The 26,998-nt window shown below is 32.1% G+C and overlaps 1 protein-coding gene across 3 annotated transcripts in view; it reads left to right on the top strand.

Moving 5' to 3' along the window:
• The window catches only part of LOC106636749 (uncharacterized), a 246,912-nt gene that overhangs the window by 118,487 nt on the left and 101,427 nt on the right, over nucleotides 1-26,998 (top strand). For 2 of the 3 annotated variants that reach the window (XM_014349244.2, XM_014349243.2), the window contains one exon: nucleotides 306-632. The exons of the other annotated variant lie outside the window; for it this stretch is intronic. In XM_014349244.2, coding sequence (XP_014204730.2) covers nucleotides 306-632 — 327 coding nt within the window. The remainder of the gene's footprint in view (nucleotides 1-305; nucleotides 633-26,998) is intronic. 3 annotated transcript variants of the gene reach the window in all.

The following is a 26,998-nucleotide window of genomic DNA, read 5'->3' as shown; positions in this document are numbered from 1 at the left end:
AAGCATCAAGACCTAAGATGAATAAATTATCTAACTGTATTGCTACCGTATTCTTACTATTTTATACAAAAATAATTTAACTTTGTTACCTTATCTATAGAAACTGTACAAAATTAATAAATTTTCTTATTATGTGCTGAATATCTTTAAAAATAATTTTTACTGAATTTTACATGCTTAATTTTTATGGTAATTTTTAACAATAGATTATTTAACAAAACACCCTTATTTCACTCATTTATACGTACTCTTTTATGTGCGTCTTCATATTTTGAAAAATTTTTTAAATGTAAATTTTGTTACAGGTAGAAAAATTAACTGAATTATTACTGGAACTTCTTCTTGGTCAAGGTTTTATCAATCCACGCTTAGAATGTTTATTTAAGAACTGTGTGCTAAAACTAATGTTAAGATGGCCAGTTATAACTTACAAATTTATTGTGATGTTAAAAAAAGTTTTGATTATAAATGATGAACGACGTCTCACAAATGAGAAGAAAGCAATAGCGTTAGAAATATTGATTAGTGTTGAGCCCTTGATATTTTTCAACGAATCCATAGCATCACCACTACATTTGACCAGTATTTTAATATATGCAACTCCAAGCTCCTGTATTTGGCATCGAATTGCAGTAATATTTTTGTCATATATTTGTAACATATATTTACTTACAAGCCTTTAAATTCTTTTTATGGGCTTCTTTGAAACACTTTCCTTTAAATTTTTTTTAATAGTCTAGGGAAACATACTAACAAGTTTGTGTGTGTAATGGTAACTTAGTAGGTTATAAAGGGTATTTTATCATTTTGAAAATTAACTACACTCTAATAACGACTATAATACGATTTTTTTTTAATAGTATTATTGCAATCAAAACGTATGTTTAAGCTCAACATTCCCTATTGTTCGATCACCTCACTCTGGGCTTTTTGAAGTGAAAGTTCTTTTGGTGAATTGTGTTCAAAGAGTTTATCCACAAAACAAGCAAAGTGAGTGAATGCAGATATAGACATGCACTATGACGCTTGGTTTTCTTTCATTCTCTTTTGTGCAGATTATACTATGAATAAAATCAATGTATGTGAAATTATTTTTATGAATTATGTCTGTATATTTATATAATGTGTGTATACATATATCGACGTGCGCGAGGAAGACTATCACAGCGTGTCGTCATCCCATTTAAAATAACACGGTGTGACGTTACCCTGTGATAGTCTTCCACGCACAGGTCGATATGTATGTATGTATGTGTTTCTTTCAAATTTGAAATTGAATTGGTACTTTTTATATTGTGATACATTTGCGTATTATTATTAATTTCAATTAGAAAAGCCTTGTAATTAAGCAGTTGCCATTTGGGTGATACTACCCTTGGCATTAAAAAAATTGAGTTAAAATTAAATCGAATCTCTTACACACATAAGCAGCGGCTCATCTTTCTCTTTCTTGCACTGCTAAGTGCTGTTGCTGCAAATGATCAGAAATTGTAATGTGGCTGAAATTGGATCTTAACTATTCCCCTGTTATAGCTAATGTACAATTAAATTTTAGGTGCTTACTGTCTCTCTGGGTCTCTGTCTCTCCCTATTACTTATAATATTATAAAAATGTTGTCATCAATGCAATTATAAATACATACACACATGCGCACAATAGTAAGTCGAAAAAAAGTAACAGAATACTACAGCGAGTGTGTGTATGTGTGTGTATGTGAGCACATGTGTACATATTTAGGACGGTCGAAAGCTTAGATATTCCGACCTTTACCATAGTTCTAATCTTATGAAGACATAGGACCGTGTGGACTGGACTCTGGAGTTCATTTAATTCCTGTTATGTGTAAATTTTCATTGTAGTTAAAATTATTTAAATATTTCATGTTTTAAATATTACAAAATACGTACTGAGAATATATAAAAACTTTCATAGGGCAATTTGACCTTCGAAAAACATAACGAACGTTGTATCTCGAAAGAAATGCAATATAGGCAAACAATACGAATTTTTATGGATTTTCTAAGGGGAAAAAAAATTATTGACAAGCACGAATTTCCATGTTGGACAATGTAGAAGTATAAGCTCGAATTTTTTTTGTGATTATGTCTCAGCAACAGCTTCTTGAAATTAAATTTAAAAAAAAGTTTATGTCATGTTGAAAAAATTTATACAGTTGCATAGAAACTTTTTTTTATTATTTTCGTAATCATTACCTTCAAGAATATAAAAAATTTCATATCTTAAATAGAATGTTTAAAACATGAAAACCAACAATTCGAAAGTATTTCAAAATAACCAAGAAACCAATGAGGTGCACAAATAAAAAATGATTGCTCGGTATACAAACAAAACCTAAAGTTTTGTATCTTTTGTAGCTGCATGTCTATAAAATGAAGGTAAAAATGTGTAACATGATAACAATACCCATATTAACGTATCATAATTATTTGAAAGTGGTTTTCTGGCAATAAAACCTTCCGACGACGTATAAAATGCTCATATTCTTAAGAAAAAGAGAGGTAAGCTAAAAAGACAATTATAACAAAATTTCATATACATGTATCCATGTATGGATGAATCATTACAAATTTTACTTCAAGGTACAAAAATGCAAATATCAAAATAACAGGTCATAAACATGTATAAAACTTTGTTGAAAGTTAAAGTGTTAAGTGCAGAAGTTAACGAATGTATAAAATTATCGCTTTTTACGATGTAAGCTAGGGAATGGTTTGTACAAATACAAACATTTCTTAATTTTATCATAAAATTAGATTTCCTAACAAGATAAAATATTGTGTGAAATACGTTTAAGAAAATTTATTAAAAAATGCATAACTTTGTTTAAAACATTTTATTTTCATAAATTAGATAATCATTGACAATGATAGACTTTTATCAAGTTTCCGGGAACCATTTTTTGATAAAGATGAATTATTCAAAAAATTTATTACTTCATTCGTGTATTCCCCATCTTCATTAAAAGAACGGTTACTTTAATGAGTGACTTTTCTCATCTATGGTCAACTAAATGATGGGAACAAGCTGTTTAATACAAAATTATAATTTTTTTTTTTTTTTTCTTCTTCTTTTAGTAGTAAAGATAGCCATTAACACACCTAGGTGGAATACTAAGGAAAATTTTAGAGTGGAATGTTACTGCTCAAGTAGTAAGAGGTGATGACTCACAATTAGTTTTGGGCTAGGTGTGGCGTAAAAATAATTATAGTGATTGTCGATGGTCAAGATGTGCAATGTGATTCAAGTGAGTATTCAAGCAAATTTTTAAATGTTTATCATCGTATCAATACGCGCACATAGATAGAGGTATCATACAGGTATTTTCAACTTAGTGCTCTCAGCCAACCTGTGTCCTTTTCGATAGCAAATAATCTCCTGAAAATTAAAGATGAATGAGTAAACTTTTTTTTTTCTTTTTTTTTTTTCTTTTTTTTTTTTCTAAAGAAATTTGAAAACACAAGCAAAAATATTAGAAATCTTCTCCGAGTGTGGATCGGGCACAAAAATTTCTGTTTTCTAGACAGCTAATTTACCCTTGAATTTCTAAGGGGCTGTATTTCTCACGCACTGTGGGTTAATATAAATGTTATTGTCAGAGCTGTCTTTCATTCAAAACGAGTGTATAGAATAATTCTAATGCTTGTATATAATTGATATGATACTAAATGTATCGCAATTCGCTTACATACCAACTCAACTCATATTGAGTACAAAACAAATAATAAGAATTTTTTGATCTTATAGGGGAATAACTATAACAGTTCTATAACGGTAGTGATATTAACTATCTAAAAAGACAACGTTTCGCCAACAGCTGTTTGACCACATTGCACATCTTAACCATCAACAATCACTATAATTATTTTTACGCCACACCTAGCCTGAAACTGATTGTGAGTCATCACCTCCCACTACGTGAACAGTAACATTCCATTTTGAAATGTTCCTTCGCATACCACCTAGGTATGTAAATGGCTATCTTTACTACTAAAAGATTAAAAAAAAAAAAAATTATAATTTTGTGTCAAATAGCTTGTTTCCATTATCTAGCTGACCATAGATGAGAAAAGTCTTTCATTAAAGTATCTGTAACCGTTTAATGAAGTTGGGGAAAACACGAATGAAGTAATAAATTTTTTTGAATAATTCATCTTTATCAAAAAATGGTTCCCGGAAACTTGATAAAAGTCTATCATTGTCAATGATTAGCTAATTTATGAAAATAAAATGTTTTAAACAAAGTTATGCATTTTTTAATAAATTTTCTTAAACGTATTTCACACAATTTTTTATCTTGTTAGGAAATCTAATTTTATGGTAAAACTAAGAAATGTTTGTATTTGTACGAACCATTCCCTAGCTTACATCGTAAAAAGCGATAAATTTATACATTTGTTAACTTCTGCACTTACCACTTTAACTTTCTACAAAGTTTTATACATGTTTATTACCCGTAATTTTGATATTTGCATTCTTGTACCTTAAAGTAAAATTTGTAAAGATTCATACATATACATGCACTTAACTAAGCATTTGGAAAAGTATCTATGGAGCTCACATTAGTAATGCTGATTGAAGGTTAATTTAGAAAATTTTTTACGCTATCTTAAAATTGTCAAGTCCGCCCTTAGATTCTTCATTCGTTACCATAACACCCACTGCATACTAGATGTTGTACAAATCGGTTAACAATGGAAACTTTAGTCAAGATAGAGCTTTAGCTCACTGCTTTATTCTAAAGCTATCTTACGTCAAACTTCTTTGCCCGCAAATATATTGCAACTTAACGAATTTGACAAAGAATAGAGCTCATCAAAGGTTTTAACAATACCTAGAGTTACAAGAGGGTGAACTAAAAGGAAAACTTCTAATTCTTTAAAAGTATAAAATTGTACGTGCCTAGGAACTGACGCAGAAATTTTATTAATGTTGAAACTGCAGCGTCAAAATAGACGAATATATAATCAATTAAGTGACAGATCAGATTTTCATTAAAATCATACATTTACAACTTAATACATTTCACAAATGATTGTAGAACAAATCATGCAGTACTATATGAGTTATATCTGTAACTTGGTATAGAGTGCTTTGTAATACAACCGTGCATCAATCGAGGTCCCTTCTTCTGTAAAAAATTTTTAAAATACGACAGTAAATTGACGTTCTGGACGAAGACTATGCCCAGATTGGCCCTGGACGAAAAATTTGCCCTTTCGACGTCCCGGGTAAAGATTATACCCTTTTTTCTAGTCCAGACAAAAACTATGCCCTTTTTTCAGTCCCAGACGAAGACTATGCCCTTTTTTCGAGCCCAGACGAAGACTATGCCCTTTTCTAGAGCTCAGACAAGAACTATGCCCTTTTTCTAGTAGTTTGGACGAAAGCTATGCCCTTTTTTGGTGCCAAACGAATACTATGACCTTTTTTTCGAGCCCGGGCGAAGACTATGCCCTTTTCTCGCGTCCGGACGAAGACTATGACCTTTTTTCTAGTCCGGACGAAAACTATGATATTTTTTTCGAGTCTGGGCTAAAACTATGCCCGTGTCTGAACGAAAACTAAGTTAAAAAACATTCAAGTATTATTTACTGATCCCTCTTGTGTTGTGCTTCCCCTGAAACAAAAAACTTTAGTATTTGGAATTCAAATAAGTGTTTGAAAAAAAAGAGAATGAGCTTTTTTAAAAGATTCCGTAAAGTGAATATTATAAAAACTGTAGGCAACAACTACTATGTAAATAAATTTGACTATATATATCTAACTATAAACATAAATGTAGAGTGAGCTTATTGCATAGTTTTCGTCCAGACTAAACAAAAGGGTATAGTTTTCATCCAAACTCCAGAAAAGGGCATAGTCTTAGTCCGTAATCCCAAAAAAGCATAGTTTTCATTCGGACTAGAGTAAAAGGCATAGTTTTCGTCGGGACTTAGAAAAAGGGCATAGTTTTCATCCAGGCTTCGGAGTAGGGCATAGTCTTCATCCGGGGCGTCAAAATTAGGTATTTTAGTGCAGGGTTATGTTCTTATCTTAGTTTCTGTATGCAAGTATTGTACAATTGAATTCATAAAATAATAAAGGTATACTTACCGCGATTCTAAATTATAAGTAACCGCAAATTTAAAAAAATAGAAAAGTCTAGTACTAACGATTTGAACTAGCAGTTAAGCCGCCGCACCTTCGCGCCATGCTGCTGATGAGGAGGCTCCGATCTACCTTTTGCGCACATTTGCAGGTATTACCAAATAAATAGGTTCTTAACTTTATTGCAGCAGCTGCGTGGTAATTCATAATTGATTAAACAAAGCGTCATTTAAAAGTAAAACCTTTATGCTGTGGTACGCTGTAATATCACATCTCAATGTTTATAAACGAAATCGTGGTAAAATTAAAAGAAATCTATCTTGGATTAGTCTAAGAAAAATCATTTTATTTCTGAGATTCGCAAAAACATTCCAACAACACGAGAAAATATAAAGCATTACTTAGTTGTATGAGATCTTTGAGCTATGTGATAGAAAATTTAGATAAACATTATTTTAAGGCCGTCGTAATCATTTATAATAAGAAATTACAATTTTTAATACTTAAAAACATAAATATTTAAGAATAAAAAATAAATAAAGTATAAATGCTCAAAAGATTTTTAGAATAAATTGAAATTAGCAAATTTTTGTTTTGAGTTGCACTGTTTAGTACTTCTCCAGTAGATCGTTTTTATTTGTATACTACAACTTGCACTTTTATTCAGCTACACCTTAGTGTATTGGGATCATCCGATATTTAAACAAAATTTATTCTATAAAATTGAAACTGCCGACTTCCTGGGTTTTTTTTTGCATTTTACAACTAAACTCTTAGTCGTTACGTTTTTTTTTGTTTTGTTTTGTTGTACATAATGTAGTAGGCTATAATTTTTACGTTAAACATTCTAAGTTAAACTCACAGTTTTTTCAGAATTAATAAAAACTATGAGCAGATATAATTTTTGGAACTAATTTGTTAATAACATACGATACTTAATTACTCAGATGTCCATTTTTTTTCGATATTTTCCATAGTTATATTTCAAAGCGGTTGAAAAAAAAGTGAAGGAGTGAGCTGTTTAGAGACAGCAACACGATGTGAAAGATAAAAAAATAATTAGGTAGAATTTTTTGTCGACACATGTATATTAGATGTAGTTTATTGAGGCTAACAAAAAATGTTATGTTATGTTACTTATATCACTACAAACTTTTTAAAATAAGAATTATATGTTGCAGTAGAAAGCATTGTGGTAGTTGGCATCACCTTTTTTTAAGGATGGCAGCCATTTCAGAATGGTAAATCATTTTTTCGTAAAAATGTTGCTTAACATAGGTACTAAAGAGAAAGTTTTAATATTTAAAATAATATAAACGCTACGGTATAAAATATTAAATTTCATTAGAAGCCTTAAAAATGCCATTTGACCTCGCTTTTCTCGACCTTTTAGGCATAAATATTTTATATAATATCATTTTCCCAAGTACATGCCATAAACTTAATTCGACACAACCGTAAATTTAATATAGTGACCTCCTGAAGGTTATCAGTTACATATTTTTTACAACTTCTCTTACATAAGTATCGAATTCGAAAATTCTGTAAAAATAGGAGTTTTCGTTGGATAAGTGCCGCCGTCTCCAAGGCTATTTTGCGGCCCAAGGGACTTAAGGTAGCCGCGGAGCGATGGCACTTATTTGGCTAATCCTATTTTTCCTACCGAGGGCACACCTGACTCTTAAAAACGCCCGAGGTCGAAAATAGTACTTTTCCTACGAGTTTGAAAAGTCTTTGTTTGCGAACCGAGAGGTTTGCGGCCCGAGCTGAAGGCGAGGTCCGTAACGAGGTTCGTAAAGGAGACTTTTCGAACGAGTATTGGAAAACTGCTTTTTTGCCCGAAGAAGTACCAGCCTCCCAAAACCACCCGAGGGCGGAAAAAAATTTTTTTATTACCATGAGCCGAAAGTACAATTGCCGCTTTGTGTTCTCAGGCCATACTTTGCGCCCTTGAAATCATTTTGGGACCACGGGCAGAAAAAGTTTTTTCAGCCCTCGGGTGGTTTTGGGAGGCTGGTACTTCCTCGGGCGAAAAAGCAGTTTTCCGGAACTCGTTCGAAAAGTCTCCTTTACTCGCCTTCGGCTCGGGCCGCAAACGTCTCGGTTCGCAAACAGAGACTTTTAAAACTCGTAGGAAAACTACCATTAATCTAGGTTATATTCGAAGCCGAATTCATTAGACGTCTATGGATGATTTACCTCTCTTTTATAGATCTCTTGATGTGTGTATTGAAAAAATAAATTTTTCCTCATAAATACGAATATGTAATTATGTAACTATTTCGTTAAATATTTATCGTTAAGATGAAGCAGCTTCGACTGTAGATGCGCAGTGTCAAAGTAGTGTACATATTCGTTTATTAGTGGAGACTCGAATTCGGTGCGCTCCGCATGCCAGATCTCTACTACCACATAATGATTAAGGAAGTTGTTTCCCAATATATAGGTCAATCGTATATATAGATATACAATCCTAAGGTTATGTTCAAACATCATCTCGTATTCAAAATATCAGAGAGAAGTGTGAATGCCTTTGCGTACACTTATACGTACATAAACACATACATATATTTACTTGTGTTCATGTGATAATGTAACGTTGCTACATACGCGATACTTACTTGGTTATCTTCCAAAATCAAACGAAGAGCACTGTTTTGATTGCTATTGCTTTAAAACTATGGAGTAAGAAATTCACAAAAAATTTATGTGTTTGTATTTTCTGCCTAAGGTAGTTTTTAGTAGTTTTTTAATTATTTATAGATTTGGGTAAGTTACACTTTTTAAAATAATGGGGCTATGTAGTGTTTGCACCATTGCTCCAATGTTAAAAGAGTGATTTTTTGACGAGGATATTTTACTTACGACGTGGTACATCGTTTTTGAATTTTTTACACATATTTCTCGACGCTTATATTAGTTTTGCTGAAAATTTCATACCTTTTTAGAAACTTTTGATTTAGAAAACAACTACCTTAAAAACAATGATTGATTACCAGATAATTATTAAATACATTAAATAACATTGTAATAAAATAATAGTACCGTTATTCAATCATACAAATATAATAAGTTTTAAAAAAATGACAAAATCCACTGAATCATTGCATTATAATTTGAAAAGTAGAGCAAAATTTTTATTGTACATCAATTTTAATAATAAGTAAACTGTTTTTAACAAAAAATTATAACTTTGTTTTTGAATTTGTGAAAAAAGCTAAAAAAAATTCTTTTTCAAATAATCATAAACGTTTTCTTTTAATTTATATGGAATCAAGTACAAGGAGCAACATCATTTCTACGTGAGAGAACGCATAACAATATAACTTATGAAACCTTCAAAGAAAATGCTATCGTCGTGGGTTTCGAAAAAATGATGTTTTGGTTTGATAAAACTTTTAGAGAGACTAATATAATAATGTTTTCTTTTAGGCTAAAACAATTTTTGTAGGAAAATTATAAAAATTATTGTAGAGAAAATTTTGATATAAATAAAGAAATTCGGAAACTTTTTTTTAAGTTGAATACTATATAACAGAATAAGGATCACATGTTCAGAAAAAAACGTTTTTACATAAATCTTGCAAATATTATAGATATATATATCTTCCTATATTATATAGTTAACTCAGTGGGGCATTCCACACAAACCCCCCACCACCACTCCACCACCTTCCATTTGCCCTCCGCCGCCCCCCACCAACCCCCCACAAAAATAAGGTAAAAATACATTATTTTCTTGCTTATTTTGACATATTGTAGTTTTTCTCAAAACCCCCCAAGCCCCCCACCGACCCCCCACAGTCCCCCCACAAAATATTATATAAATAGTATAGAAGTATGGTATAAGTCTTTATTCAAGCCAGGGGGTTAACCCACGTATGGCTTCATGGGATAATAACAATGTATGTTTTAATATTTAATCAAATAGTTACAGATTACTGCACAATACTATAATCAGCTAAACTAAAAAACAATTAATTGTACTTCAATTTACTGGATCCCTTGGTTTCTTTGTAAGCATAAAGTTTTTGGTGGGCTGACTTTTTTTGTTAGCATTTTGTAACGTTGCATTTTGCCAGCCCTGTCAATGTGTTAAAGTCTATTACCACATTTCTACCAAATCACATGGAAATTTTATTTTTACTTATTTATTCTATTTTTTGCAAAATCATCTACTTCATTTAATTTAAACTAAGCTGTAAGTGGTATTTGATAATTTTTTATTACATTTTTGATATTATTTTCTTTAAATATAAGTTTTTGTTTATTTTCAAGATGAACAGCTAGATTTACAACTGTATGACTTCTACCACAAATTGGATATTACATAACGTGATTTAATTATTATTTTTTTTGTTAAGGTAAAATTTATTAATTAATGATACATATCATAAATGTATATCGTATTCATCTAGTGTACCAATTTCAGCATTAATTTAAAACAAAATAGAAATAGACGTAAGTCTTCGTGGTTACATCAGGCTTTATAAGATGACTTATAAAGTAATGCGAAACTTTCATTGTATATATTATTCATACTCTAAATTTAACTTAAGTTTATGTACGTTAAAAGAAGAATTGTGTAATAAAGGACTATATAAGTGATGATGACATAATAATTATGCGCACCAATATATGTGTGTATATTATTTGGTTTCAAAATATTGTTAACTCCATATAAATCGGTTTTTAAACGTACTTAGTTGTATAAATAATGATGTTTTGCGCAACAACCCCCTATGAATCAATTTATGACTTTTAATTTGTTTTTGACGATAAAATAAATTATGGCAATAAGACAGTATTGTCCAAAGATAGGTAGAGACGGTATGATCACGGTCAGGTTCCAAAAAAGTGGTGTGGGGAGGCGGTGGGGGCCATAAACAAATTCGTGGGGCTCAGTGGGAGAGCCATAGGGGGTAGGTGGGGGAATGAGGGATGTTTTGAGAAAAAATACTATACAATATTTCCATGTGATTTGGTAGGAATGTGGTAATAGACTTTAACACATTGACAGGGCTGGCAAAATGCAACGTTACAAAATGCTAACAAAAAAAGTCAGCCGACCAAAAACTTTATGCTTACAAAGAAACCAAGGGATCCAGTAAATTGAAGTACAATGAATTGTTTTTTAGTTTAGCTGATTATAGTATTGTGCAGTAATCTGTAACTATTTGATTAAATATTAAAACATACATTGTTATTATCCCATGAAGCCATACGTGGGTTAACCCCCTGGCTTGAATAAGGACTTATACCATACTTCTATACTATTTACATAATATTTTGTGGGGGGGGGGCGGTGTGGGGTCACGAAAAATTGTGCGGGGGGTCGGTCGGGGGCTGTGGGGGGTTTCGAGAAAAACTACTATATGTCAAAATAAGCAAGAAAATAACGGTTTTTTACCTTATTTTGTGGGGTTATTGGTGGAGGGCAAATTGGGGGCGGAGGGGGGGTGGTGAGGGGGGTGTGTGTGGAATGCTCCACTGAGTTAACTATATAATATAGGAAGATATAAATATATATTATATAAAAGAACGTATCAGTGTTCTGACGACTTTAACAAACTACATTTCTTTTCTGATACAAATTATTTTCTACTTTTTTAATTTACAATTTTTTTTTTAATGTGTCAAAGTTATAATCAAACGAAAAATTAGAACAGTTTTTGAGCCATCAGTGACTATAAACATAAACAATTCATCTTCATTACCTTTTATACTATATAGAAAACAACTTTTTTTAGTATTAGCGTTTTTCATGACTCAAAAAATCTTAAGTTGAAGACAAAAGGTTGAACTTGAAAAGATTTTTGTCTTTATGTGGTAAACGAGGATTTCTGCGAGGTTCACTGTATGAAGAATTCGTAGGCTTATATTATTGTTTGACTGATTATGATATTACCATATGATTTTTTTGTTTACGTTATTTAACTTAATAAATACTATACACAAAATATTATTGTCAGAAATTTTTGCAGTTATTACCAACAAATGTTTATTTATTAATCTAGTGCCAGTGAAAATAAAATTTTGTTTCGATAATTTGATAAGATCATGAGGTAATAAACCTGTTAAAAAACGACATAATGAAAGAATTTTGTCTTGTATTTATTAATGTAGAAGGCAAGACAAAGATGTGATGTTAAGAGAATCAAACAGAAAATTCAACCAAATAAAATACTGAACCAACAGTAATAGTTTTACTTTATAGTGAAAGTGGCCGAAATGGAACTAAGTAGGTGTCAGAGTGCAAAAGAGGGTATGGACTGAAAGAAATATGTTACTGGATTGAATGCTGGACATACTAAAATAGTGTACACTCATACTGACAGGGTGCTGAAAGAAGCAAGGGGTATTATTGAAATGAGTGGGCTGCGAAAAATGAGAGGGGCTGAAGAAGGAAAGGGGTGTTATTAAAACGAGGGGATTGAGAATGGATTTTTTTTTAAACTTAACCCAAGAAAATCTCAGACAAACTAAACTAATTTTATCCAACATTAAGGGAGCTAAGAGAAGGGCCAAAAAGTGCTGGAGAGAAAGTTAAGGAGGGCGATTAATTAATAAACCCATTTAAAATAATGGAGAAATGGAAATAATTTTACTTTATTTTAAGAGGGGGTGAAGGGAAGATGTGTAGAATGAACATCCTTAATCACTATGTAATAGAATTTTTATTACTCATACTCCGACTTCCTGCGTGCTTTACATGCCAACCCCCCCTACCCCCCTTGCAGATTATGCTATAACTATTACCTTATCCAAAACAAGTTTTGCATTTTTATTTTATTAATTTTTCAAAAATTATGTTATTGATTCTTCAGTCAGCAAAAAATATGTTAAAGTGGATCTGACTAGATTCGAAGATCTAAGGCATTATTTGGAAATACTGCTATAATAAAAATGTATTTGCAAGGTTCCGATAGGAGGATTTTAATTTAATTATTGCAATTTAGTATAGTATCAGCATTCAGTCTTTCTGCCACAGGTAATAGTGTTGCTTCTTACTAATGCAGGGGTTGATTTTTTTTTTGAATAGGTTAAATTTTATGAATAAACAAGAAAAATCACTCTATTTTGTGAAAGCTAGCGACCGCCTTTCCATCATACAGCTATATCGATGTGTGCGTGGAAGACTTTTACAGCGTGACGTCATCCCATTTAAAATAACATGGAGTGACGTAACGCTGTGATAGTCTTCCACGCACACGTCGATATACGAAACTACACAATACAAAGTCATATTTAAAATTGTCTTTTTTAAGTTGGAATAAAGAGGAGTGGAGGCTAATCAACTAAATTCTAGTTAAGTTTCAAAGGTAAAACAAACGAAAATTACTGTAATTAGAGGGATGGCTAAAATTAGCAGGGAGAGCTAGTGGTTGCCTTTAATTCATCCAACTATACAATATAGAACAATGCATATACATACTAGTGATGCTTCACCCTCCTGCGCCAACTTCCTACCCTAACTTAAAATAAGGATCTTTTAATTTAATACATGAAATAGTAACTTATGTAACATTTTAATTTTTGTATTGCTATGTGATTTATAAAACGCATACAAATTTGTATTCGTAGTTCAAGTTTTGTTTAGTTTTTAACAGTCAGAACCATACCTACAATAAAATAAGAATATTGATGTGGTATTTTTTGAGTAGTTAGCTTCAAACGATTATCCAAGAAATTCAGTTCGTTGAATCGTAATTTTTTTTTTTTTTTTTTTTTTTTTGTTATTAATATTGGACTCAAAAAATATTGAACTGCCACTTTTATCAATGTATAAACTCATGAATATGCACTTAAAAAGAGGTTTGAAAGTTCCTTTACCAATGCTGGTATTATTCTTGGTCCATGTATATTATTGTCCGCGTATTATTGTGGTCAATTTCAATACTAAATCAACGGAGTATCCGTAATAATACCATTATAGTGGAAGAAGTTATGTGTGCACTATTTATTGTAGACGTGATACTTTGTCATGCAAATGTAAAGTTTTACACGCTATTTTGGAAGTGAAGTCCAGTTAGTTAGATACTCTTTAACTCACTTTAATGATTTCAAGTGTTTACTTACCATAAGTTATCAGTTCAATGAAAATATACGCATTATTCGAGAGTCCTGCAACAAACGAAGCAACCACAACAATACCCTCACCTATGTGTGTTTTTATTATCTACAAATTCAGTCAGTTCAGATTTTAATACAACACTGTTATTGTGCTGCATTGAGTTGTCAGTAATTTATGTTTTATCTGTTTTTAATTTTTTTACGTAGAAAAAACATTTTTAATTTTGCCAATTAATAAATTTTTGTAATTAATCTCAGTTAAAAATTTATAGCTGTAATTATACCTATAAATTATAGCTATAATTATAGCTATAACTATTATAATTTTTAAAAAACTTGAAATTGTATATGATTTCTTTTTTTTTTTTTTTCTACTTATTCAAAAATACTTCAGGCCCCCAGTTTTACTGTTATCATACGGATGATACCACCTGTACTGATCGATATATGTTGAAAAAATCTGATTTTTAACTAACTTTTATTCATTATTTGTGAAAAATTTACAGCTGTAGCTTATAGCTATATTTATAGCTGAATTTTATACATTATTTTAGCTGTTTTATAGGTAGTTATAGCTATAATTATAGCTATAAATTAAAGGCATATTAATAGCTATAAATTTTTTACTGAGAATAATAATTGTGTACTCTGTTATAAATGTATAACTGACTTCTGACTTTGAATCTCTATAGTAAAAAGATTTATATGACAATCTTGACCTTGTTATTTTGATTTACAAATTTTTTTTCTTCCTAGCAATACATTTGCATTAAATGTTGCAAAACCAAACAAATTACAATACAACTCAATTAACTATCGAATTTTTCCATCATAAAATAAGGGCTGCTAAATACATTTTTTGTATTAACCTGTAAGTGGTAACATTATTTCACCTTTGCAACAACAATTATTTATAACTCTTTTTTTACTATAATAATTTATTTAATAGTAAAAACATTATTAGTATGGAAATAAAAAAAAAAGAATATTTAAAACTTATATTACTGAAACAGTTTACCACTCATTCAATAAAAATATTTTTTGCTGTTGTATGGGCTTGTCCACTAAAAGTGGACCACCTTGAGCGCGTGGGGGCTACTTTCGCCGGAACACGCTATGTTCCATTCGCTCATAACAGCTGAGAAATAGATAAAAAAATAAGTAAAAAACACAAGTCGATAGTTTTTTAATTGTTCTTTCCGATAGTGCTATTTGTTTATTCTCAAAACTTTTTTTTCGTGGAGGAAAATGAATCAGAAATTCATTATGTTTTTCTGAAATTCAGCATGTTTTGATAAAATAAAATTTTTAGAAATCTAAAGAGCAATGCTAAAACATTACCTCCACAAATTTTTAGAGTGGGAGAGCAAAAATGCGTGAACTACAAGTAAATGAGACAATGACATGAGCAAGTTACATGGCAGCGAGGCGTGCAGTTGTCGCTTTTGCCACGCCGCCATGTGTCAACACACTGTTACTAACAAGTTTGTTGTTTATTGCCACCTCGCCGCCGTGCAACTTTCTGATGCCAACGTCTTTATTTTCTTGTAATTCACGCATTTTTTGCTCTCCCACTCTAAAAATTTGGAGAGTTAATGTTTTAGCATTGCTCTTTCGATTCCTGCAAATTTTATTTTTTTAAACCATGGCGAATTTCAGAGAAACGTTTTGAACTTCTGACTCATTTTTCTTCACGAAGAAACGATTTTGAGAAAAAACAAATGGCAATGGTGGAAAGAGCAAATTAAAATCTGTTGATTTGTGTTTTTTAATTATTTTTTTAGCTTTCTGCCAGCCATTACGATCGAGTTAAACACAGCGTGTTCGGGCGAAAAAAGTTCCACGCACACAAGGTGGCCCGCTCGCAATGGACAAGCCCATAACAGAAAAAAAATCTGTTTATTGAATGTACAGTAAGCTATTTTAGTAATTTTCAATGTTTTTTTTTTTTTATTTCATCTTAAAAAATGTTTCATTGTTTAATAAATTATTGTAGTCAAGAAAGAGTTAAAAATAATTGTTGTTGCAAAGGTGAAATACTTTTTTTAACTGTATTATCTAAATTCGAATTATTCTTAAATTTTTTTTGAAAGTCATAGGATAAAATATTAAAATATCTACTTCTCTTAAATAAAACGGGTTTTAAGTTATACCAACAAACATAAATTACTTCAAACAAAAATTTTAGAAGAAAATGCAAATTGTTAATAAAGATCTCATTAAGTATTTTCTAACATTTTTAAGTTTACGTTTTTGACATGTTTAATAACCTACTTTTTAATTTCAAACAACTTATACTGTCATTGGATTATATGTTTGCAAATCATTTTACGAGAAAAGCGATAGGGCTACAAGATAATTATAATAAGCATGTTGATCATAATGACAATAATAATAACGATGATGATTATTATAGTAATGATCGTAATAATGCTGATAATAATAGTAATAGTGATAGTAATAATAATATTGATATTAAAAATAATAATAATTATAAGGGAAATAACAATAATTATCATAATTATAATAACGATGATAACAGTAGAAATAAATCTGATGATGATGATTATTTTAGTATCATCTCTTTAAAAATAATATTATACATTTACAAATTCAGTTAGTATTAATTTTGTGAGGCACAAGATATGAATTAAAATGTATTGTGAAGAGCAGCGTTGGCTAAGTAGCAGTGCTTGTTACTGATACGTCGTTCTAGGGGTCGCAGGTTCCATTCCCGGTGGATGCAGATTTGTTCAAAAACTGTTATCACCAGAAAAAGTTCCTATGCAACTTTGGCTGGTTGCCCCACAAGTCTTCGGGCCTGGGTGAATGCAAAACAGTGTTAGGCCTATAGGTAGGGATTAGCGTATCTGATGCCAAACGCGAGGCCGGGATCGCTGGCCTTACCAGTAAGGGTTGGTCTCTGAAACATAGGGGTTCTCCAGTTATGCAAATTAGCCTTGATCGTATGCTTTGGCAGAGAGTGCTGGCTTAACTGGCGAGGGGTGGATATCCTGCAATACAGAGTCTTTTCCGGGGAAAGAATATACAGTGGTGAGTGGACCCTATGGACCATTAATGCAGAGCTTAACTGGCACGGGTTTCACCTGATATACCGTGCTGTGTCCATGGTATGACAGACGTACGATATCAATTGAGGGATTGGTAAATGGGTGCAGCAATACACCCCTACACATAGGTCGAGAGTGGGTGGCCCCAACGACTAGACCAATAGACTGTCGCGGTAACCTGGTAAAAAAAAAAAAAAAAAAACTTAATTCTAGTTGACAAATAATGTACTCCTCGACGTAAATATTTTTTGTGCTTTTCTGATTATTGCATTGCAAATGTTTATGAAACTGTGTTTTTCTGTACATTTTTAATAAATTTTTATTACCATAAATTATCAAACCGTTTAACATTAAGAAGTGAACATATCTTTGAAAAATTGTCATATTATTGACTTTTTTAAGGCACTTCTTGAATTGAGCTACAAATACGGAAACGGAGTTTATAAATATGTCTATACATACTTTTTAAATCTTAGTTCCAGATTCAAAGTTTAAAGAAATTTTAGGGTCATGGTTTATGTGGCGGATAAACCTTAGAGTAATGTCCAAAATATCGATTTTTTCGAAAAAATGATTAACTCATCCCGTTTAATGTTCACTTACGCGTACTGGGAGTTGTTTTTTGAACAAATTAACTTAAAAATTTGTAACCAATGACTTTAGAAACCCCTATTCAATTATTTTGAGTTTACATAATTTGGTTCTGAGTGGACAAAATGAAGTTTATCACAGTTTGATATTTTTGTTTAGCAAACGTAAGGAGCATAATTCGTATCACAAAGAAAGTACACCATTATACTCCTTAAACTGTTGAGTTTCCAGAAAAAATATTCATAGAAGTCTTAGAAATTGAAAAAGTATGAAATAGTCTCACCACATGTTTGGATGCTTTGCATGCAGACGATCATTAAAAAAAATTAGATTAATGATACAAAAACTGAGTCAAGCGATAACACTTTAGCTGAAGATTGAAGAAAATTCGATGAAAGTAAAGAAAATCCATCTTTGGATAGTAATGAAGAGTATATAACCAGGAGTGTAGAGAAACTTGTTGGAAAATTAGATCAAAGGAGTCTGAATAATTTATTAAGAAAGGCAGGCCTATCTAAAGAACAGTGTGAATTTATGGCTTGAAACTTAGAAAAGTGGAATTGGTTGAGAAAGGAGACTAAAGTAAGTAAGTATCGTAAGAGAGAGGAAGCCTTTCGTAAATATTTTAAGGAAGATTGAAGTCTAGTTTACTGCACCGACGGCCAAGGACTTATTAACAAATTAAAATCAGGTGTATACAAATCTGAGGACCAGCGATTGTTTACTGATTCGTCAAAACGGAGCGTTAAAACAGTACTTCTTCACATCACAAATGAGAACGCTTCTTCACAGTTAGCACATTCAACTGTGCTGAAAGAAGAGTATTGAAACATTGAGTTGGTTATGACAAAAATAGAATGCGGGGAATATAAATAGCAAGTATGTGAAGACTTAACAATTTTATTTTTGATACTAAAACAACAATCTGGAATTAAAAAAAATTTTGCTATTCGTATATGTTTGATGGTAGAAATAGGGAAAGACTACAAAACGAAAATGTGGAAATTGAGGACATCATTTGAACCTGGAAAAACGAATATTATAAAAGAGCCACTTTTGGATCCATCCAAAATTTTGATATCTCCTTTCCACATAAAGCTTAGATTGATAAAACAATTTGTCAAGGCCTTAAACCAAGATGGGGAATGCTATAAATATTGAGGCGAAACATTTCATTTCAAAACTAATGGTAAACTAAAGGCAGATATTTTTTATGAATCTAAAATTCATATTTTATTTAGAGATAAAAATTTGAAAGAACTATGAAAGATGATAAGAAAACAGCATAGTCTAGTTTAAAAGAGGTATCCAAAAAATTTTTGGGTGACACTTCAGATGTGAATTACAAAGATATTATAAAAAGTATAGTCGCAATTTTGAAAAATATGGCTGCCTAATGAACGTAAAACTTGATTTTTTAAATTCACATATTGATCAATTTCCTGAGAACAACAGAAACTTTAGGGAAGACCAAGAAAAAAGATTTTACCAATACTTAAAAGAATTTAAACGCAGGTTTCAAGAATGGTAGAGTATAAATGTGTTGGCAGAGTACTGCTGGATGATAAAGAGTGAAACAGCTTTCAAACGACATTTTTCGCTTACACTGTTGTGCGCGAAGGCAGAGCTGCTTCTGGCCTTCTTGCGAGTCGACATCTCTGCAGTGGCGCCAATAATCTCAAGCGTTGAAATATGTTGGTTGATGAAGATCTTCATGGCAGCAAAGGTAGGAGGTTTGGTGGTAGAGCTCTGCGAGGACTCCCATTCTCGCAGAGCCCGTGCGTCAAGCTGCCGGATGATGAGCGCCACCACCAGCTCGTCCCAATGAGCAGTAGGACGGTCTAGCTGTCTTAGTGCAGCTAAGGCATTCACAGTGCCACTGAGTAATGTCTTTAGCTATTTTGCGGAATCTGATGTAGTTGGCAAGGAAAGCAAATCCCTGGTTAATGCTGAGACCAAGCGCCGCTTGTTTGTGTAGTGGTTATCAAGCATCTTTAATGTGGCTTCAAAATGTGCATCGATCGTTTGCACCGTACAAACCATTTCCGCTGTTTCACCCTGGACATATGTCTTCAGGTGCTGCAACTTCTCGACGTTGCTTAGCTGAGAATCACGCACGACGATAGCTCTGAACAAATCCTTGAATTGTAGCCAGTCTGAAAACTTGCCTGAAAAAGTTGGTACAGCTATAGGTAGGAAACTTCTTGGCTCACCCAAGGGCACAATTTTGTCACTTTCTGGTAGCATAGGAAGCTGTTGCAGCTTCTCAGAAAGAAGTGCAGCCAAATCAAGATAGGCCTCATCTTGAAATGTGAGAATTGTATCGTGATGCATTCGGAAGGTATTCCAATTGGCTCCCAACTGCTCTAATCGTCCTTAAACTATAGTACCTGTAAATTTTTCTTGGCCTAGCTTTTTCAGATTCATGTATGCGTTGTTGATCCGCTTCTCTTGTTTTTTGAAAATCGGTTTCAAGTCCGACGACATGGAAACTCAATACTTTCGTGAAGCGCGCTTGACAAACGATGCGAAGTGCGTTGAACTTAACGACCGCCCGCCTTGACGATTCAGTGACGGAAGCCGCCTACATTGCACTGGAACTCGTGAAGTCTTTCACAAGCCCACACACACAACACGCCCAATACTAAACAGGTCACAGCTGAACTTAGATTCAGCACACGTTGCAAGTTCCGACCCTACACTGAAAAGTTAAATGGTTTCCGGAACCACGCTCTGCTACGAAAAAGTTTGCGCTGGGAAGTAATGCTGGAATGGCAATTGCCGTGAGTAGGAATCGGGATCAGCGGGTCAATTGATCATCACGTTGCTTAAAACTATATAAAAATTTATTAACAGAAAATTACTTATAAATGCTCACTGTGAGAGAAGCGTTCTCTACAGCGGCCATAAGCTGACTGTTGCGCAGAACAGTTAAATTTGAATGTCTCAAGCATTTTTGGTCTATACATTGCAATAATAAAGTGAAAATAGCTAGTGGTTAAGAAAAGATAAACATAAGCTTAATACAGGTAAAAGTCTTTGTTTCGATTTTGTACTTAAAGAGATAGTAGATATAAAAAAGCGTTAATAGAGAATGTTGATTTAAATGTAGCGCAATGAATATAACTTGTAAACTGAACAGTGTGTACTTTCCACTTTTACTTATTTTAATAAAGCACATTAAAAAATGATTTTTGCATGTATGGAAAATCGATGCAGATAGCCAGAATTGATTAAACGGGTTTGTATGATATCGTATAACCTCTAAATATTAAAAAATACACCATACCTTAAAAAAAAGCAAGATAGAGCAAAAATCATGAGTTTTGCGGATTTTGTAAGGGGAATCAAAATATCGTTACACACAAGAAGATTGGCATTGATTTATGAAAAAACATAATCTCAATTTTTGATGTTTTCGATGCACCTGCATAAAATGAAGAGGGAAAATCATGGGAAAAGTCATATTACATTTAGTTTAGGAGAACAATGATGCAGAAATTATTTTACATGGCCATGCGTGCACATAATCTTCAAATTTTAAAAAATACGCAATTTCTTCAAAAGACAGCAAAATATATCAAAAATAACAAGTTTTACCGTTTTCATGAAGGCAAAAAAACATCATGGCACACAAAAAGAGAGGTGTTGAGTTATGCGAAAACATAATCTTAAATATCAGTATTTTTAATATTTCTCTATAAAATTAAGGTGGAAAATTTTTGGAAAAATTATAGCATATTTGAAAAATCATTACAAATACGTAGGATACATTTTTCATTTTTTTGCCGAACAATAATCTTAAAAATCATTTGAAAAACACAAAATCGTGGACGGACAGATAGATGGACCAAATATCTGTGGTGCGTTACGTGTGCGTTTGATAGTCCTATAAAGGACCAGTGAGCCAATAAATTTTTTCTTGACGTAAGTTTCCAGCAAACTTGGTTACCTGAATACCCCAGGGTGGTCTTCTCTGACCTTCTGTTGTAGCACCAGACTGAAGAGAAAAACTACAACGCTCGGAAGCGTTGAAGCTAGTTTTAGTGCTCTTTTTCAACGTTTCCTGGTAATATGCTGGAGCCGATAGTGTCTAAAGCACCTTTCTTTTGTATAGCTCAGTCGTTTTGGTGATCCGATGTAAGGTGATTAGTTCGTGACGCTTACCTCTTGGAGACTATCCCATTTACTCAAGTTTATTTTATCCATTGTAGCTTCATCCAGTGTTAGCTTCGCTCAGCGTAGACCTCGTAGAGGATGGGTTATTCCAGGTTGAATGCTTCGAGCCGAGAGTGAACGTAAAGACTTATAATGGCCCTGAAAATGACCAGTGATAATACTTACAGTCATTTGTCATTATTGTTTTTAATAATAGAAAGCCAGCTGTGGGTAGCTTGACTATTACCCTCGAAGTCTCTGCATACAAAGATCGTGCTAGAGGGAGGTACGCCGCCGCGCCGCTGGTCCAAGCATATCTCGTCTTCGGTGTAATAATAAGTACTAGTTGTAAATCAAGCTTAGTGCACAACTGTAACATAGGCGTAAGACTGGTTATACATGCACATATAGAGGATTGTGTCTTGGATCTGACCTAAAGTCAGTCATGTAAGCAGGTCGTACTTGAATACACACTTACTGTAACTAAGCTTATAATAAATGATTATTCACTATAAGTATTAAACATCTTTATTTAATGTATAAACTTACGACATTGCACTGCAGCACATAGATCGAAAGTAAGAAAATAATTATAAAACTGAAGAGAATAATAAACACGTGTGTTGAAAAATGTAATAAGAAAAATGGCAACGACTGAAGAAAGTACGAACATAACGACAACAACGCCAAGTATAGCAGGCACAAGGTTCACGGATTTGAGACCTTCAGAGAGGACAAGTAATCTCTCTACTAAAGGTTTCAAAAATTAGAAACTGTGACTTGAAATTTATAGAGTTGCATCAGGTGTGAAGCAAATGCCAAGTAAAGTGCAGGTAGCTGTACTTTTGCACTCGATAGGAGAAGAATGTGTGTATATATATTTATATACATAATACGTTTCCGCTCATGGAAAAAAATACTAATAAAGAAAAGATTATAATGCTGTTATGTAAAAATTTATAGATTACTTTATATCAATGAAAAACGAAAGCGTCTGTTTGCACGTATTCTCTACAAGGAATTAACATCTAGGTGAAAAGTACGATGTGTATATTATGGAGTTGAGAAAATTCAGTGGAGATTGTAATTTTCAAAATCCTTAAGACAGACTGATAAAAAATCGAATAGTAGCAGGTATAATTGACAATAGGGTACGAGATAGATTATTACGAGAGAGTGATGTAACTTTATCAAAAACTATACAAATTTGTAGGACAGAAAAATCGCTAAGCAATAAGTAAAATAGATAGAAGCACCTACAATGGAAATTTCGAGTATAAAGAAAGGTTCAGACAGTAAAATTTAGAAGACAACAAGTACAGGGATAGAAAAACAAAAATAAAAAACGTCACAGCCGGTTGAAGAAGCTACTGGATTCAAGAACCAAGGAGAGAAAACCGAAACAGACAAGAGACACAAGACGTGCCAAAGGTGTGGGTATACCTATGATTACCGCAAGTGTCCGGCCTACAATCAAGAATGTAGAAGATGAGGAAGAAGAGGGCATTTCGCGAAAAAGTGTCTTATTAGAAAACGTATAAAAGTAGTAAGTGTGAATTGCGAAAGTGGTGCATCAAGTGATGAATTTTTTATTGATTTTGTTAGCGTGCATGGTATAGAGGTGTACAAAGAATGGGTCTACCCCTTGCAAATGTGTGATTATAGTGATAAGACAGTTGAATTCAAAATTGAGACAGGTACACAGTGTAATGTGATTCCCTTAAATATATGCAAAAAACTAGGAGTTACTAAATTAAAAAATTCAAATATTATATCAAAAACTAATCAGACCAAAAAATTAAAACTGTAAGTAAAATTCAAATGAAATGTAAATTGGAAAATAATACTGAAATTCTTGAGTTTTAAGTTTTTGATAGAATAGGAGTTCCTATTGTTGGCCTGGAATGTCTAATATAATCAAATTAAATACTAAAAGTATCTGATACTAGAAAAAATAGCTTAAATTTGATAATTATAATATTTAATAGGGGAAAAAATTATTAAATAAGTATAAATATGTGTGTAAAGATTTTGAAAAACTAATGATGAAGAGTCTAAAATAGAACTGTAAGAAGGTAGTATAGGTAAAGTGGAACCGTCCAGACATTTATCATTTAAAATGATGAATAACTTGAAATATGAAATAAATAAAATTAAAAAAGAAGGTATAATAAGTAAAGTAACAAAACCAACTGATTTTATACATTCTGTTTTAATAGTATATAAACATGATAGTACATTGAGAATATGTTTGGATCTAGGCTACCTAAACACCTGCACAAAAGAAGAGCACTTACAAATTCTAACTTTAAAAGAAATTGCAGTAAAAATGAAAAATGAGAAATATTTTACAACACTAGATGCTAATAAAGCGTTCTAATAGGTGGTGCTTTCAGAAGATAGCAGAGAACTGACTACGTTCACTACTCCAAAGAGGAGGTATGATTATAACAGAATGCCCTATAGGTTGAGTTCCAGCAGATTTTCATAGGATAATGAGACAAATCTTAAAAAGAATAGGAAATGTTGGAATTTATACAGATAGTATAATTATCTGCGCAGAAAGTAATAATGAAATTGATCAAATAGTAGACAAAGTTTTAAAAAGGGCAAAACAGTGGGGTTTAAAATCCAATCTTAAAAAATGTAAATTGAATGTTAGAGAGGTTAAGTATTTAGGTCATAAATTGTAAGAAAAAGGCTTAGAAGTCAATTGTACTAAAGTTGAAGCGATACAATCTATGAGAAAACCAGATAAAAAAAAAAAAAGGAATGACTCTTCTGGGTACCGTTAATTACATATCAAAATTTATTCCTTATTTTTCGCAAATAAAAAGTGATTTAAGACAATTAGTTAAAATAGATGTACCATTTATCTAGGGTAAACGCTAACAAAAATCGTTTATAGGGTTAAAAATAATCTATGTAAACCACCAGTTTTCGCGTTTTTTGATAGTAATAAAATAACAACATTAAGCGTTGACGCCTCTAGTGAAGGACTAGGGTGTGTTATACTACAAGAGAAGAAACCAATTGATCATGGCTCAATATCTTTAACATCATCTGAAAAAATGTACAGTCAAATAGAGAAAGAAAGCCTAGCAATTCTTTTTGGTTGTAAGAAATTCGAACAGTATTTATACGGAAAAATTTTTTAGTAGAAACGGACCATAAGCCATTGGTATCCATGTACAATAGATCGTTAAATAAGTGTTCATCAACGTTACAACAAATGATGGTTAGTCTGCAAAGCTACAAGTTTAAACTTGAACATGTACCTAGTAAAGATTTAACTATTGCTGATTATTTAAGTAGAAATAATTTTCGAAAATTCTGAGATTACTGGAATAGAAAAAATGAATTCATATGTTTTAGCAGTAGAAAATAGTCATAATATTACTGATACAAGAATGAAGGAGATACAAATTAATACTGTAAAAGATAATGAATTACTAGCATTGGTTAATCAGATGAGATAAGGCTGGCCAAAGAATGAGCAGATAGTTCCGGATGAAATAAAACCGTATTTTACGTTTAAAGAAGAGTGAAGTGAGCCTAACAGGTTAATTCTAAAGGGAAATTGTATAGTTGTTTCAAAATTCAGTATGCTCATTTAAGAAAAAACAAATTTTAGATACTGGCAAAAATAGCAGTTTTTTGGCCAGGCATGTCTAAGCAAATTAATGAAATGATTGAAAATTGTTATACGTGTAAAATTTTTATTAATAAAAATAGAAAAGAGCCAATGATTTCAAAAGAAATACCTGAAGAGCCATAGAAAGTTTTGTCTGCTGATATTTCTTATTTAATAAGAAAAAATTATATATTAGTTGTAGATACTTTTGGTAAATTTGTTGAAAAAAAAAACTAAATAACTTAACTTCTAAAAAAACAATAAAAGCTTCCAAGAATAATTTTTTCATTATATGGGATATCTAAGATATTATATTCAGATTCAGGCTTGCAATTTACTAATGAAAAGTTTTCTGATTCTAAAAAAGAGTCGGGTTAGCCGTTTCCAGTACGTACTATCCTGCTGCCATTATGTCATCACTGGCAGTATCAGCTAGTTTTTCGTCATCATTGATCCTTGATAGTTGTCCATAGAATATAACTGAGTAGAAATTCATGCTACTACTGCCCGCGTATGTACTTAACATAATACCTGCATGTTTGATGGTTGATGGCCTACGTGCTACTTCTGCAACAGATTGAAATAGCTGAAGCTCCAATTAGCTATTGGCGCTTCTTTTAAGAATATAGGGATTGAAGTTTTTCTTACTTAATAAAAATGATGTAGAAAATAACCAAATTTTTCCTTAATTGATGGTGGGTTTATTGAAATTTGGAAGGCTGCTAGCATATGAAAGGCTGTAAGACGTTTGTTGATGATCCACTTCAATCACTATATAATACACACATAAAGACCTTTTTTTATTAAAAATCACCCATCACAAGTAGTTACTTGATTATTATTGCTTGGTATCATTTTCCTCGTATAACAGCAGTCTTAATACTATTCTCTAAGATATGAGCTACCATAACGCACCTTTTGTATGTTTATAAATCTTTCTATATTATATTGTTATGCAGACAAAAGTAAATGTCAGCTCCTCCCGACTCACTCTCAGCACCAACTAAATCCACACAATTATTCGCTTATTTTCACGTGATTTTGATCTAATAATATTTGAGCAAGATTACCCTGCACCTCCTCATCTCTCTTTTGGTCTCTTAAAGACTTGAACTTAAAAATCAGACACAAGCTTATGCAGAAGAATTAACTGTGATTTTATGAACAATAATGATTGTAAATAATAGTACCAAATGTTTTAACAAAAACAGTATTAAAATGTTGATTACTTTAATCAACAATTATGTCTGCTTTGGTATTTAGAGTCCACAATACAAGTGTAATATTATATCATAGTTAGAGTGAATATTTTAAGTACTTGTAGCTAACTGACTAAAATACACTGTTGTTATAAGTAATTCT

This window comes from Copidosoma floridanum, unplaced genomic scaffold, assembly GCF_036245765.1.
Source record: "Copidosoma floridanum isolate Cflo_tuat_1 unplaced genomic scaffold, Cflo_Japanese_pri ptg000027l, whole genome shotgun sequence".
NCBI lineage: Eukaryota > Metazoa > Arthropoda > Insecta > Hymenoptera > Encyrtidae > Copidosoma > Copidosoma floridanum.
This window is presented reverse-complemented; position numbering and strand designations above follow the sequence as displayed.